Source organism: Eptatretus burgeri, chromosome 7 (assembly GCF_056783735.1).
Source record: "Eptatretus burgeri isolate ZD-2024b chromosome 7, Ebu_testis_v1, whole genome shotgun sequence".
NCBI lineage: Eukaryota > Metazoa > Chordata > Myxini > Myxiniformes > Myxinidae > Eptatretus > Eptatretus burgeri.
Window position 1 is genome coordinate 27,986,128 of NC_140967.1, and position 17,500 is coordinate 28,003,627.

A 17,500-nucleotide genomic window follows, 5' to 3' on the forward strand; every position below is an offset into this window, starting at 1 on the left:
GCCCGCTCGTCTGGCGTGCTCCAGGAAATTGATGCTGATACTTAGGTAAGTATCAAACACCACATCCAGTCTCGAAGATTGTTATGTCGTGCTTTAGCCACTACGATGTTCAGCACCATCTCTTCCAGTTTGCCGAAAGTGTTATGCAGTGAACCAGCCTTTATCGCCTGAATAACGGCCATTCCATCCACAATCGTTGCACCTCAGATAGGCCGAGCGTCCACGCGGCAATCGGGCCACAGTTTCAGTATATGGTTGCAGAGTTTGGCTTTGTCCGTCTCAGCAATCGAACCATCACTGGATGCCAGCAGGAAAGATATGTTCGCCAGTGGGTACACGAGCAGATCGTGGAGTGTTACATTGATTTACTCGCCAATCAACAGCAGTCGTGTGAAAAGACGACGTTCATTCGCAATTTCAACCTTCGGCGTCTGCTGGTGGGGAGTCACCGACTTTCCTCGCGCCTTCAAGAAAGTTGCCAATTTGGCCTTCGAAATCGGACTGAAGAATGGGACCTCACCCGAGAGAAGCCGATCACGCATGAATTGCACGACAGCATTCTCTCCCTTGACATACGCGTTCATCAAGTCCGCGGAAGTGGCTGGCGGTGCGATGACACCTGAACTAATATTGACGAGTTCAAGGTGAGCGCCGGAGAAAGGGTTAATCATTAGAAGTACTGTGTCCATCATTTGTACCACCACTGCTTCGTTCTTCTTCGAGCTCGACACATCCAAATCCTTTCTCGTCCGGGGCTCGTCATGGATACCCGCCATGGACTCACATTTCCTTGTGATTTCCGCACGTGCTGGTTGGGACAGAATCCACTTCTTCACAGCTGTGCTTTTCTGAGTGTAACCAATGATGCCTCCACTGGTCTTGCTGTCCCTATTTAAAGTCTGCTCTATGATCTGATCACACGCAACACTACTAAATCCATAACGAGTATGCCGTTGGGCAGTCCATTTGCCGTCCATGAACGCTTGATAGCTGTCTGGGTGGGAGTGCTCTCGCCCGGCCATTTCCAGCCAGTAAACGGGTAAGTACCTTGCATAGTTTAGGTGATCGTACGCAAAGTACCAGGGCATTGATGCTCTCGTGATCGCAAGGTGTTTCGGCCAGTTCGAAGTACGAGTTGCCCATATAAGCTCTAGTGCTAGCTCCACCATTTCCAAGTAGGGCCATGTAATGTCCACACTTTGGTGTTTGTCCAGGTCATCCCTCACCATGAGTGCTCCCGAGTATAGAACATGTAAATTGAGGTCTGAGTCACCCTGCTTGTGGACCCTGGCTGGCTTCATCCTCTGTAGTTGACTCTGTTTCTGTTGTAGAGCTACTGTCTACAACAGCAGCCTGAGCAATGGAATCAATATCAATGTCCTTCATGTACACCACTTCGCTCTCAGACATTTTTGGTGGACGATAGAAAATCATGTCTGCGTACCGTTCCTGCAGTCTTTACTTCAGTCTTGTTGCCTGGTAGTTGGCCTTATCCTGACCTTCACATACTCTGAGTAGGTCATTGAACATCTCACACAACTTCTTCATATGTATTGATTGCTTTCCATCAATGAGTCTTACCTGGATTACTTTATCACAGAAAATGTCAAATGTCGAGTCATAGTTCACTTTCTGAGTTTGGAGTTTACTTTGACTCTGTCAGTGTTATGTGTCATTCACATACTCGTAATAACATTTACGGTGATAACAAACTGCCAGCACCACACAGTCTTTATCCTTTATAGTTGTCATTATTCTCACATCACGTTCATCTCTCCTCTGCTCAGCAGTTTCCCTCAGCTTTCCTCCATCCTGTGTTTCTACCAGGGACAACTGATCACGTTGAGATTTTCCTTTGACACGGATGAATTTGTCTTTTTTCTGGCATATCACACAAATTTATTGGCAGTACACCAGCTGATTTGCCAGCCACCCTTTCTACAGAGGTTCTGAGGGATTTTCTACGTATTTTGTGGTATGAGTGCCCCTCTTCTTCTAGTCCGCCCACCACCTCACTGGCTCTAGCAGAAACTGCAGAAGTGCTGGCTTCTGATTTCCTTTTCCTGGCTTCAGCGCGTTTTATATGATCCTTGTTACAAAACGACGCATAGCAGAACCGGTGACGGCCGGCATCCGCAGGAGGATCAGTCATTGGCAGCAGTTTCATCATTTGATCAGCCAGCAAACGGCATTTGTTGATAGTTTCACTATCTGCGGCGTCGCACCAAGCCTTCGCACACTCGCATACCTTACGCCAGCTCTTATCCGTGAATTGCGTCACTTTCTCATCTTCCTCCCCGCCCAACTGTGAAACAACGCATATTTGGTTGTTGAAAGACCAAAAATCACTCAAAATCACACGACAACCATTGGCGCCGCCATCTTGATTTGTTGTTTCCTGGTCGTTTCTTCCCTGATTACAAGCACGCCACGCCCACTTCACGGCGGTAATTTCAAATGGTAATAACTGTCGGTGTGTCAACTTGTGCATATGGAAACAAGTAGGAATTTCAATGGTGTGTTCTCATGAATGTACAGGGTGAATTTCGTTTAGATTGGTGATCTGCACAACGAAACTGAACGAACCGACCCACCTCCACATGACCTACATCTCTCAATGGTGAGGAATCACTTTAAAAATGAAATAATTATCGTATCCAGATTTGGATCTTCACCAAAAGCGAAACAATTCTTCCTTGTCACACGTCCAATCTGTCCACCAAGTTTCGTCCGAATCCGTCCACAACTTTTTGAGATATCGTGCTATGTATCATTTTTAGCCCTATCTCTCAATGGTGAAGAATCACTTTAAAAATTCTAGTAGTCGAATCAGGATCCCGATCTTCACCAAAATCGAATCAATTCTTCCTTGTCACACACCCAACGTGTCAACCAAGTTTCGGCCGAATCCGTCCTTAACTTTTTGAGATATCATGCTATATATCATTTTTAGCCCTATCTCTCAATGGTGAAGAATCACTTTAAAAATTCCAGTAGTTGGATCCGGATCCGGATCTTCACCCTAATCTAATCAGTTTGTCCTTGTCACACACCCAATCTGTTCACAAAATTTCATCCGGATGCGCTCACTACATTTTGAGATCCTAACCTTCCTACAGGATTGGCAAGGGGGGGGGGATCATGCTATTTATTATCCTTATGATCTATCAATAGCACGTCAGCCCAACTTCAGTGGGCAATTTAAAGTGGTGATGTTTCCAAAATATGATGCATTCTTCTAGGACACCACAAATTTTAACACACACACCACCAGAGGGTGCTGTGTCCAATTCTGGGCATACACGCCACAAATTTGAGCACACACACACACACACACACACACACACACACACACACACACACACACACACACACACACACACACACACACACACACACACACACACACATATTGTTGTGGGCCGGGGGTCGGTGGCGAGAATGACCGCTAAGTGGGGGAGGTTACGCCATCTCCCACCAGACTCCCCGGAATTGTAGGCCGTCGCTCAGATAACTCTTGCGAGCTGGCGGGTCGTTTAATCGACCGTGAAATGCCAATATCTTGACCGCGTGGTGTAGGGTTAATTGTCTAGATCCAATATACCGAAGTAACCACGCAGTCTTGGCTATCGGGGATTCACGCCCTCAGAACGTCTGGTCGAACCGGATCACTCTACCAGCTACGGTAGAGTATCAACTTCCACCTACCAACTCTGGCTCGGATGCAGTCGAGTGGGCCTGCCCAGGACGTTCCAGCTTTGATGTACCGATTACCGGGGATAAAACCCCATCTAAACTCAGATATGAACCATGCTGGACCAATGCAAGAAGGGACAGAAACGGACTGGGAGCATTTCTAATAATTTATTTGCAGCAAAATCAAAAGACAGAAGAGGCGAGACTTGAATGAATATGCAGGAATTTACAATGATACAAAAACACTTATACAATTCTACTTAAAGACGGGCCCACACGCAAACACACACACAAAATGAAAAGAAACCCCAGAGTCATTATTTGTTCCCTTGCAACCGTGAGGATAGACGAGCTGGGGGTCAGAGTTCATGGGTACCTGTCGTCGCAGGAAAGCGTGCTCGGTAATGTGGCACCTCACGTGGCTAATGGTCATCGGGGCACGGTCCGGGAGTTCGTGCCAGGCTCGTGGCTCATGACGGAACTTGTGTGGCGAATCGTCGGAGCTCACAAACTCCTCTCCGTGCACGTACTGACCACGACTCCTTCCTTCCTCGCACCACCCGTCTCAGCACAAAACATAACTCTTAGTAGGCTTCTCTCCATGCACGTCCCGACCACCACTCCTTTTCAGACTCCTGTCCGTGCACGTGCCGACAAAATCTCTTTTCCGTGCAGCCACCGTGACCCAAACTCTTCCGCTCCGCCACCGCGAACAAGCTCTCCCAGCGCCAATGCCAACCACCACCAACCTCCCAGTCTCCGAGATATATCTCCTCCCACCACGGGGAGGGGCCTTAGGGAGAATCATCTCTCTGTCCGTCCCTCATTGGCCTACGGCCGCACCCTACCAGGACAGAGCCGTGGCCCTTGCAAGGAGACCCCATATTCTTCACGTGGCCACGTGGCCTCGCTCACGCAGAGCAAGAGGGTCTGCCCTGAAAGGCCCACTTTACAAAAACTATCATTTGTGGGGCCCGAGGAGCGGAAATGCGAGCCCCCCTCCCCCTCAGCAAATCAAGGTACGAGCGGCCAACGGGCGGTGATTGAGTACGATGGGCCGGTTGGGTCGTGCAGATGGGATGATAGATGTAAGATGAGATATAATAACCCAACTACCCAGGTCAAAAAACCAGTAAAGACCAGTAGCTTACTGGTCAACTGGTACCAGTTGAAAACCAGTAGCCAACTGGTACCAGTAAAGCCAGTTGGTTTCTTACTGGTTTTAATATGGAAATTGGAATAGAGTGATATATTACCAGTTGAAATACAATTGTATTTAACTAACTGGTATCAACTGGGACCAGTACATTGTAACTGGTATCAACTGGGAGACCAGTACATTGCAACTGGTATCAACTGGGACCAGTACATTGCAACTGGTATCAACTGGAACCAGTAAGACTTTAACTGGTACAAATATGAGCTACTGGTTTTTTCAACTGGGAAATTGGAATTCTGACTGAATTTAACTGGTACCAGTTGAAACCAATAGAGACCAGTTAAAGACCAATTAGAACCAATAGAGACCAGTTGAAAATGTGTACTGGTTTTAACTGGTTTTTCGACCTGGGTAGCCATCACAACGCACACATTTAATCCTTCCACGAAACAAATGGACTGGGTCCTGACTACACACGTACTTACCGGCATAACTAACTTTGAGACCTGAATGTTGAGTGCGCATGGTTTCCAGATCTGTTACAATAACAATCACAAAACAATAACAATAACAATAACAATATATATATATATATATATATATATATATATATATATATATATATATATATATATATATATATATATATACTTACATATTGTTGCGGGCTGGGGGTCAGGTGAGAAGACCACGAGGTGGGGGAAGCTATCTCGGTTCCCACCAGACTCCCCAGAATTGTAAGCCATCGCACACGGATAATTCTGTGACGCGGCGGGTCGCTTAACCGACCGTGGACGCCAATAACTCACCCGCGTGACCTAGGGTCCTCCCGTCTATGGGTTAATCGGGTTACCTAATTAATCACGTGGTTTAATTACCAGGGAACACTTCCTCGGTACGCCTTGTCCGAACCGGATCACTCTACCGGATCGGATCACCTTTCCGGATCAGATGCAGCCGAGCGACACTGCCAGGGACGTACTGGCTAAAAGGAACGAATCGTTGGGAATAAAGTCCTGGCTAAATTAGGATTTGGACCATGCTGGACCAATGGAAGAAAAGACAAAAATGAGCAGGGAACATTCCTAATAATTTATTAACAATGGGCAAGGAAAGATATGTGGTACGATCACGATTTATTGGGGTGTGTTGTGCAGAGATAGGGAAGAGAGGTGTGGTGCAGCAAATAAACAGGCAACTTACAAAAGGGGACACAGAGCAGACTTAACGCGAAAATAATAACAATAATAATGATAACGATCTTCTGCAGTCTTACTTAAGCAGACCCGTGCCAGGACACATATATATATATATACACACACACACACACACACACACACACACACACACACACACACACACACACACACACACACACACACACACACACACACACACACACACACACACACACACACACACACACACACACACACACACACACACACACACACAAAACCCGATGAAGAGAAAGTTTTGAAGCAGGAAGGGAAATGAGTTGAGGCTACGTTCTTGGTACCTTTGTGCTTGATAGCACGACATGCCACCGATACGTTTTTTTTGGGGGGGGGGGGGTGCTCCGTAGTGCAGCACCCGACAGCTGGCGCGTTATCTCTGGCTTCAGCAGAGCGTGTGGAGACCGTGTTTGGGAAGGAGGGTGGAGAAGGGGCGGAGTCCAGGGTGCGTGGACGGAGTGGTAGGCAGGACCAGGTAGGTGTGTGGGGTTGAAGTGTGGGCGGAGATGAGGAGGCGGAGTCCATACAGCAGGAGGTGGGTCGTGCTGAGGGACCAGGGCAAGGCCTGATCGAGCGGGCGAAAGAGAAAAGAGAAAGAGGGGCGGAGGGACTGCTCCAACCTTTAAAGGACTTGCGGGGGCGGGGGGGGCACCCCAAAGCGAACGTCATCACCTGAATCGGGTGCTCCGATTGGCCCTGACCCCTCACGTGGACAGCTAACTTTGGCCGGAAACCACCTCACCATCATCCCAGACAGCGAACATATTTTGCTCTGACCCCACGACATGACACGAATCGCCCACACCGAAATTGGCACGCGAATCATCCTGCAAAAACCCCCGGGCCGCACCCTGGCTACCGGCTGAGGGTCCCGCATGCCCGCTCAGGCGTTCGACCAGCGCCGATCAACGCGTTCGCTCCACGTGCGCCAACGTGGCCCGCACTGTACATTCCCCGGCTCGATCGCAGCTTCGCTGGCCGTAGAGACAAGAAGAAATTCACCATCCATGGGGAATCCGCTGCTGCCAGTGAGGGCCGAAGGTACATCGTTATGGATAAATCCATGCACATTTCGCGAGCGGCGTACGTGTCTTCCTTCGAGCACGTTCTTTACAGTGCGCGGGATTCGGCCATTACGCATGTGGTCGGCGCTCGCGTTCGCATGACTCTGCTAGCATGTGCACGCGGCGAACACCAATATGTGTCAGATAGTGAGGTTGAAAAGGAAAGAGCCGCTTCTACTCCACACACTCGTATCCCACCCAACGTGGCATGGAGTCGCCTTTATCGGCCTCCGTGCATTTCGTGCAGCGTGGGCGTCGTACTGGCCGTGTTTCCTGTGTTGTGAAAAACACCATTCGTGCAGCCTCTTAAGAGGTATTCATTTGTATGCCTTTTTAATGCAACCGGCAATCTTCCCCAGATCATCGGAAGCTCGAGTCAATAACCCCGCACTGCTAAGCGCATTACAGTGGTGCCCCCAGAATCCGAATTCAATTCATTCCAAGAGGCTGTTCGGATTCCAAAAAGTTCGGATTCCAAAACCATTTTCCCAATAAGAAATAATGGAAAGTGAATTAATCCGTTCCTGGACCCCAAGAAAACCCACTTTCAAGACACTTTCAACTGAAATTACCCATGTTTAAGGTCAAATAAGATGAGTAAATGACCTTTTCTGAGTCATGAATCTTCTTCCAAGCCTGGGGGATGAGCAGGAGGTATGTAATTAACCATGAAGCACCAAATGGTGTTATATATCCCAGTACACTCTGTGGAGACACAAACGTGCCGTTTTCACCGCACGGTTCCAGGGAGATAATCAAGAGGTGAAGCGATTGGGTGACGAAGCATGACGTCACTACCATGCTTGCGAAAAAAAATGTTGAGTTCGTTAAAGCCGATTCGTCAGAGGGTTCATTGAATGAGTTCGCTTCACAACGGGTTTTCGTGCTTTTATCGCTTCTTTATTTTTCAGAATCCTACACAGGGTCGATTTCGGCAGCTCGAACATGGCAGCGAGATCAGACACACGCGTACCGCTCTCATGCTTAGCGATAAATTATTTCTTCAACTCAATTGTTATTCTCACGGACTTCCTCTTACTCCTATTTGCTTCACTGCTCTTCTTGGTTGCCATGGTGAATGCACAAGGGTGATAATTGAAGAAAAAAAAAAACAGCACAAATCAAGGTGAAAACACGAGGTAAAGTAACGATCGACACACGAGAGATGCTTTCACAAGTACTTCCACTGACGAACTGAATGAACAAAGCGCGAAGATGCGGGTCGAACAGGCGGGGGAGACACGTGAACAAACATGAACGCCACGTTGTGTTTGGTTTTCGAAAATGTGTTCGGTTTTTAGGGCAAATTTTTCTCGAAACAATTGTTCGGATTCCAATTTGTTCAAACAATGGGGCGTTCGGATTCTGGGGGCACGACTGTATATGACTCGCTGCACACATTGGGTTTAGGGCTCGCTTGGGAACGATGGCTCTACGCTGCAGTTTCTTCACAGCATCACCGCACGCGCTGGCCTCCATGAGGACCTACCTTACAGCGAAGGTGCACGTGGCTGATTTACCTCAGGAATAATCAGACAAAAAGAAGAGTGGGGATGAAATGAAGAAGAAAATGATGTAAGCAAACCTAGCAATGAGATCATCGCAATGCATGCCCCAGTTGTCCCGCTGGACAAAAGCGAAGGGACTATCTACATGTATAATAATGGAATAACTGTCTTGGGACACCTATCAGTTGTATGCATGTGGTTCTGAGAACTGCAACAATATATATATATATATATATATATATATATATATATATATATATATATATATATATATATATAAAATGACCGTTTTTACAGCCATTTCCCCCTGCTGTGCAGGGGTTAGGCTTTTACTTGAGGCAATGTTTTATGGCCGGATGCCCTTCCTGACGCCAACCCTGGTCGCCTCTTACGACACACAGGGATATGGTACACCTATTCTAACCGGGGCATACACCAGGACCAGTACACTGGCACTCATTTCGCCGACCTCGGAAGGATGACAGGCTGAGTCAACCCCCTGGTGTTAATTCAGCAGCCAACGGGGCTTGAACTCAGGACACTGGGATCCCAAGCCGCTGCCCTAACCACTGCGCCAACACCAGGCTAATATATATATATATATATATATATATATATATATATATATATATATATATATATATATATATATATATATATATATATATATATATATATATATATATATATATATATATATATATATATATATATATATATATATATATATATATATATATATATATATATATATATATATATTTGTGTATATATTTATATTGTTGCGGAAATGGGTCTTAGTGGGTTATTAAATATAGGATTAGCCCAGATCCCCCCTTAAATGCATATTTAGCCAGGTTGTTTGGTAATTGGACGTTACATGTGTGTCGGGAGGTGTAGCAGGCTGTCCAAGTGTTCATACAGTGGTGGTGCACCGAGAGGTGCCTTCTTTTTTTCCTTCCCCCCTTCTAACGAGCCCCACCCAGCACCCTGACAGAGTCAGTCAGCAAGACGTGCCAGCAACCCATTGGCGGAGAGCTGCGGCAAACTCGAACGATGGACTAATCACGGGTCCCCAGGGGTGGTCCGAGAGGCCCGCCCTAAAAGGCAAGAGGAACTGCTTTGTGTCAGTCTTCGATCTGCATTATGAGGAGTGGCTTGGTTGGCTGTTCCTCCTCGACCATGGATCCAGCTTGCTGGTCATCCACAGGTTCATCCTGAATCCAACAACGGAGCCTCTGACTGTCTTTACTCCCTGCACGGCTCGACGACGTCTTTTCATACCATCGATCCACCTGCAGAGTCCAACACCCAGATTAAGCCTCGTCGGGTGTACAGGCCAGGCCTGGATTTGCATACTGGACCTTGTGAGAAACCAGCTGGAACACACCATAGATCTTTCTCTCCTGTGCCGTCGACCTTACAGGGGCTGGACGCGCTGAGGCAGGTGTGTGAGCGGTGCCGACAAAAGGACGTCGTTGCCGCCATCTTGCCATGCGGCATGCGCGAGCTGGGCGCTCGAATCCAACACCATCAGCTTGTCACGAGCCGCATTTGTGCCTTCGACACTTTTCCTCTCGTCCATGAGGCACCACCAAGTACTCCGTGTCTTGTCTGCATGTTGTCCAGGCCTAAGGTTTATTTCGCTAGCGCTCCCTTCGAAACCCGTATCCGTAGCTCCCCAGATAAGAGTGGGTTATAGATGAATGATAACATTGTCATGAATGCTTTGCTTGTGTCGTGTTCCCCGATGATTCCCCAATAAATCTGGCTGATTCATACGAAATTTTCCGCCTTGAATTTATTCGTGCCGCGCTGAGGAACAATCGCTCGATTTGTGTTTAAAACCAAACTGGCTACGGATTGTGGCAGACGTCGCTCGGTCTCTGACAAACCCAGTCTGTAGCCGGGGTCTATATCCCCAACTGGTAAGACACAGGGGTACTTTGGTATCGTGATCCGAGGCGCGTGACCCGATACCTGTGCCGAACTAGCCGGCGTTATAACCCCTGAGACGGCGGTCCTGTTAAGCGCCGCCGAATCTTCAACAATATATTGTTATAGTTATATATATATATATATATATATATATATATATATATATATATATATATATATATATATATATATATATATATATATATATAGTTATATAGTTTTATATATTTGTATGTAGTGTATATATATATATATATATATATATATATATATATATATATATATATATATATATATATATATATATATATAACTATCACCACAAGAAAAATGGGTATGTCACTTCAATAAGTACAGTATTTTTTAATTTATTGAAAGACTGTGTAAGTGTTCTTACTTACCCACTTATTAAATTTGATATATGCAATGCATACCAACTAAACAATTTCAATCTATTGCATTACAACACAGCTGCACATGTTGTTCACTGTATCCTGTAGACATATTTATAATGAACCCACAAAAGTTAAATTAAATTGATGATGCTTAGGTGGAGATGGAGGAACAAGCAGACCTGATAGAAATGTGTGAAGACCTGCGCCAAAGGGTACACAGTGCGGCTGAAGAAGCATTGCAGGCTCGGTTGGTGTACCAAAAATACACTTATCTGTGGACTGATGACCGTAAGGAAGTCCTCAGGCAGTTTCTGCATTATGGATGCGTCATTGCAGCTGATGAGGTACATCGCTTGGCCAGCATCAGTGGGTGAGTTCCAGCAGCATATCATGCACAGAAACATTACATATTTGCTGGTTATGTTGGCAAAAACCTCACACTCCATAGACTGCATTCAATTCAATTCAATTTCACTTTGTTGTCCACTTTAAAAACAAAAATGGAAAATTTACACATCAAATAAAGATAAAAGGCTCCATAGAATCACTAAATTTAACAAAGCAAAATTTATACTTAAAAATACTTTAAAAACTCAAATATTAAAACGAAATAAAAATGGTATAGCACAAATCACATCTCAAACTATTTACGTATAAGTAAATAATCAAAAACATCAAAACATATGCATGAAATACAAGTTCACAAACATAGACTAGATATGAAAACATTACATTGACGAGAAGGGCACTCGGTGGAGTGTGTACCTCCACCACGCAATGCCTGATCCACGAGAACATATCCGGTCCAATACATTTTTGAGATGTCATGCTACTGTATGTCATACTGTATTTCATTTTTGGCCCTATCTCTCAATGGTGAAGAATCACTTTAAAAATTCGAGGGTCCTTGTCACACACCAAACCTGCCCACCAAATTTCATCCGAATCCGTCCACAACTTTTTGAGATATCTTGCACACAAACAAACAATCAAACAAACTGACAGACAGACACAAACAAGGTCAGGGTCAGATATGGCAGCGTGCGCCGAAGCAGCATGTCACTGCGTCCACTTTCCGCCGATACTCCAGGGGCCTCCAACCACACAATACATCCATCGAGGATGACACTTTCAATGACTGAGATATATATATATATATATATATATATATATATATATATATATATATATATATATATATATATATATATATATATATATATATATATATATATATAACAGCATCATAAAGGTCCTATCAACATTAAATGATCAAAACTTCCTTAAGAAGCACATTCATTGTTGACCCTTTGAAACAAGTGCCTTATCCTTGCAGTGATCTGCACTTGTGAGTTTATTACCTCTGCCACCGAAGGTGAAGGGGGTTGTTTTCACCCTTCTCTGTCTGTTTCTTTGTCTGTTTGTGTTTTGTGTGCAGTATATCTCAAAAAGTTGTGGACGGATTCGGACGAAACGTGGTGGACAGGTTGGGTGTGTGACCACGACAAATTGATTCGATTTTGGTGAAGATACGAGAATTATTTAATTTTTGAAGTGATTCTTCACCATTGAGAGATGGGGCCAAAAATGATATATAGCACGATATTTCAAAAATGTATTGGGCTCGATATGTTCTCGTGGATTCGGCATTGTGTGGCGGAGGTATGCGCTCTACCGAGTGCCCTTCTAGTTATCTATTGCAGCACCTAGATATTTGTATGATTGGACAATGTCAGTGTCACAATTAGCAATGGTAACAGGAATAAAAAGTTGCTTTGTATTCTTAGTTCTGAAATCAAAAGTAGGTTCCTTGGATTTACTCGCATTTTGTTGCAAGTAATTGTCATTACACCATGCTTAAGATACCACTTTTCTATAAACCGGTTGTGATGCATCTCTCAAATTAAAAAAAAACATATTTCCTTGTAGTTTTACTGTTTTATCTTTTACTGTGTTTCATGGAAATCAAATTGAAAAGAAATGGATTTTCAATATGAAAGAGCAAATTCTTCACATAAAACCCCCCAAAAAACAAAGAACATTGGAACATGTACAATATCAGATGAGATTGTCTTGTAACTTATTTTTAGTAATGGCGAATTATAAATTGCAATTGTGACAGCAACATTTTCATTCTTGGCCGAGTTTCAAAGATAAAAGCCTTTTATAGTGGCAACAATGCTGAAGGAAACGTTTAAAAGATATGTCTAACAATATTGATAAAGCAATTCCATCTGCAGATCAGCTGCTTTGTTTGTCATATTTATTGTATTATTGCTTTGTGTCGATAGGACTTTAATGGTGGGAGATGAAACTCTCACCGAGCGCCCTCCCACGATTGGGCGGTTCCGAGAGCAAGTGGACAGCTATGAACGTGTCTGCAATGAGGTGCTTAATCTGGAAACTGAAACTCGGATCCATGGTTGGCTTCGACTCGACACACGGTTGGCCAAAGCCTCTCTTCTGAATATTGCTTTTCAGTGGAGTTTCATGTTGAAGGAGTATCTGCTGAACCACGTCTCGAGCAGGTGGATCAGAATTTTGTACTCGAGGAAATGTTGTTGTTTTTTTTTGTAAACAGAGACGAGGCTGGTGGAAGAGCTACAGCAATGAATGGATCAGGATGCAACATAACAAAAGAAACAGACGAGATAGTGGGGAAACACCAACAGCAGTGTTGAAGGACAAAATAGAGAGAGACTTGGATAAATAATGGGTATGGGGAGGAATGAGGGATAGGGAAGGATGCTGGTATAGACAAGATGGATACAGAAGCAAACACTAAGAAAGGAAAAACTGGTATTTGGAAGGAGGTGGGTTTAGGGGTTGGGGAGGGGGGGGGGGGTTGATGGATGTCGAAAAGATAATGGTTTTGGATGGGGATGATCGAAGATGCTGGTGAACACCTGTCTTGAAGACCTGGAGGGTAGAATGAGATTGAAGAGGATATGGAAGTTATTCCACAGGTGGGAAAAAAGAGGAATGGATGAGTGGAGGTGAGCAGTGATTCCGGATTTTGAGAGTTTCACGAGAAGGGAGTTGATGGTGGACCGTGTATGCCATGCAGATACCTGGGAGCAGGGGTGGGGGAGTGAGGGAACAAAACACGGAAAGAGCAGAGGGTGCAATACAAAAAAGTATTGGCAGTCGAAGATGGAGACACCACTGAACTGTCTACCATGGGAAAGTGATAGGCCAACAAACTCAGCTTCATCACGGGAGATTCCAATAATCTTGAAGGCCTTGGTTTCCATGGTGAAAGCTGAGCAATGTTTTAGGGAGGGGTGCCAGACCAGAGAGGAGAGCAGAATTCCAAGCTGCGGATGAAGGCCTTGTTGGTGGATAGGAGTTCAGGTTTCTCAAGGAAGGACTTTGTACAATGCAGAATGCCCAGTCGGAAGCCGGCTTTGGAGGCCAACTTTGAAATGTGGTTTGTCCAAGAAATATCATGGCTGATTGTGAGTCCCAGGGGTTTGAGTGATTGAACTTCCTCAAGAGGATTATTGAGAAAGTAGATGCAAGGATTTGCTATACGGTACTGTCCTTTTGGAGAGAGTGAATGAGAATGTAAAATTTGTCAGGATGGAAAGACATATTCCAAGTGTTTGACCAGCTTGTGATTTTGTCAAGGTCTGAGGAGAGGGAAGTGGCTGCTGCCTGCTTATCTGAAGGATGTCATGGCTGAGGGTGGAGTCATCAGCAAATAGAAAAAGGGGATTTTCTAGAGAGTCAGAGAGATTGTTGATGAAGATTAAGAATAGGACTGGGCCCAGAACACTGCCTTGGGGCACTCCATCCTTGACAGGGAGAGGAGATGAAATAATTCCATTGAGAGCCACATGTTTGCTATGAGAGTAGAGAAAGTGCATAAGCCCTGTGAAGTTGTCCTTCAATGCCATAGACAGAGAGCTTAGAGAGCAAGGTGGGTGGGATGCCAGATTGTATCGATAGCTCGAGATATGTCCAGAGAGACGGCCCTGATCTCATGTCTGATATTGAGGGCCTCCACCATTTTTGGGAAAGTAGAAGCAGCATGTCCAAGGTAGAGTGACCAGGTCTGAATCCGAATTGATCTGAGATGAGACTGTTTGAGAAAAGGAATGATTTTATGTCAACTGTGATGATGGATCCCATGACCTTGCTGATGATTGTCCCGTTCAATCACAGCAGTCCTTTGCTGAAGTGCCTTGGCTGGTGAGAGTATTACCAACACACAACTAATTTGAATCGCAACAATTGAAATCGCCACATATGAGGAAGAGAGATTTGGGATGAGTGGTTAAAACTTGGTCGATGTTGTTCTGATAGAGAGAGAAAGATGTAGATGGAGTTGTCACTGTTTTCGGAATGATACAACACAGAGACAAACAAGAGATGGGAACAGAGAGGAAGTCACAGCCAAAAGTACTCATGGTGTTTGGGAGAGATAAGAGCGGGAAATTGAGTTCTTGATGTAATGTGCAACTCTGCTGCTGGGACGGGGTTCAGGTGATCAGATTGTAGGATACAATAGCCGAGGAGAGACACAAAAGAGTCAGGGATGTCCTGTGGGAGGAAGGATTCTGTTAATCAGATGGTGTCTTGTTTGTCAGCGATGACCTGGATTGAGAGCTCTGTCAGGTTGGAGTAGAATCCTTGGGTGTTTGTGGTCCACACAGTTACAGAGATCCGTCAGGTTTTAGCGGAGGCCTTGGATGTTTGAGGTCCATACAATGAGAGGGGAGGAGGCATTAGGAGGATGCAGAATGGGGTGGGGGAGGCTTTGAGGGGAAAGGGTGAGGGGAGGCTTTGAGAGTGTGGGATGAGGGGCGCAGTTTGAGCAGGTGGGTTGAGGGCGAAGCTTTGAGGGGGTGGGGTAAGCAATGCAGAAATGAGGACATGAAGCTGTTGGAGACATGAAATGGGGACTTGAAGGGGTTTGAAGGACACCGGCTTGTCGGGGGTGAGGGGTACTGACACTTGAAGGAAGTGAAGGGGACTTGATTGTCATGAGCAGATAACCTCTGCAAACTGGACTTCTCAAGATTTCCAAATTGGATAAATGGAGATAAAGATCATGGGATGGGTGGTAAGAATTTTTATTGAAGGCATGGAGAAAAGGTGGTGCTCTAGGTGTGGGAGGAGGGTTGGTGGACCAAGAGCTAAGCTGACAGTTTTGGAAAATAATCTTTGTGAGGAAGAGGAAAAAGAAGGGGAATCGATCGTGGTGAAAAAGAACACGTGGGATAATCCTGAAAAATATATACGTAAAGTGAAGCTTTTTAAAAATGTTTTCAAATACTTTTAAAGAAAGAAGGAACAAACATTTACAATCAATGAATGTTCAATTTGGAGATATTGAGAAAAGGGAGAAATAAAGAATGGAGTACAAGAAGTACAGGAAATTGAAGTAAAACGAGATCATTGTGGAGTGAAAAATCATATTTTTGTTGAAAGTCCAATATTGGGGGGGGGGGGGGAGGAGAAGAAACGAAAGGGACACATAATTTTCATGGCGGCTATCCGAGTAGAAGGCCTGGAACAACATGAAATCAAATTTGACAAATAGAGTAGAATGAAGTACAATTTAACATGGATATAATTGGACGAAAACAGAAACAGAAACAGGGACAAAAATATAACAGAAAAACACGACGGATCTGGTATGGAAAACACTTTTGATGAGATGGAAGCAGCAGCTGCAGATTTGACCAACACATGGAAAAATCCCCGAACCAGAAGTCTAAAACTTCTTGGGAGTAACACGGAGTAAATATGAATGTTTCATTCACAACATTTATAGTGATGTGCTGGCATTGTAAGATCAAATTGTGTTATAAGGAGGGCTGTTTCTAAGAATGGTTGAGGACTCTCGATAACACTCTTGCTATAACTCAGCAACTCGCTATAATTTCATCACCTTAATGAGATATGGTTACCTCGGTATGCTCAGCTGCATACAGGGCTTACACCTTTTGGTATGTTGGCAGCCTCAACGATCTTGAAGTCTTTATAGACTCAACTGAGCTTGGAATTTCCCAACACACGGAGCCAGATGACCTCGAGGGACTTCTGAAAGTTATGGGCCACCTACGATCTGTGAGAGAACGAAAGATCTCCATGGACGATGTGTTTCAGTCTCTGAAAGATACACTTGAGATGCTGCAGACATATGGACAGGAGATGCTCCAAGCAATACACCAGCAGCTTGAGGTGATATGTGTTATTTGATTCCCAACGTTTAGCTTGCATTTGCTACTTTCATCTCCGAGCTGTAGAAATGCCAGGGTGTCACTATTATTGACAATAATTTTTTTTTCATGACTATTATTGACAACAATCTGTCCTTTTGTTTGGGTTTGGGAGATGCTCACCACTACTCATGCTCAAACTCATGCTCAAACAGTTTTTCACAACTATTATAATTGATAACAAAATATGTCATGAAAAACATCTTTAACTTGAGGGATGATGCAGAATGATTTATAGAATATCACCTTCTGTTTCTGTCTACTTTTATTTAGTG

At 44.7% G+C, this 17,500-nt stretch overlaps 1 protein-coding gene across 1 annotated transcript in view; it reads left to right on the plus strand.

Annotated features, from left to right (window-relative positions):
• LOC147022886 (dynein axonemal heavy chain 9-like) overlaps window positions 1-17,500 on the plus strand; it is a 318,333-nt gene that overhangs the window by 72,670 nt on the left and 228,163 nt on the right. Inside the window, exons 18-20 of the mRNA XM_085890311.1 lie at window positions 11,151-11,365; window positions 13,287-13,523; window positions 16,965-17,187. Coding sequence (XP_085746437.1) covers window positions 11,151-11,365; window positions 13,287-13,523; window positions 16,965-17,187 — 675 coding nt within the window. The remainder of the gene's footprint in view (window positions 1-11,150; window positions 11,366-13,286; window positions 13,524-16,964; window positions 17,188-17,500) is intronic.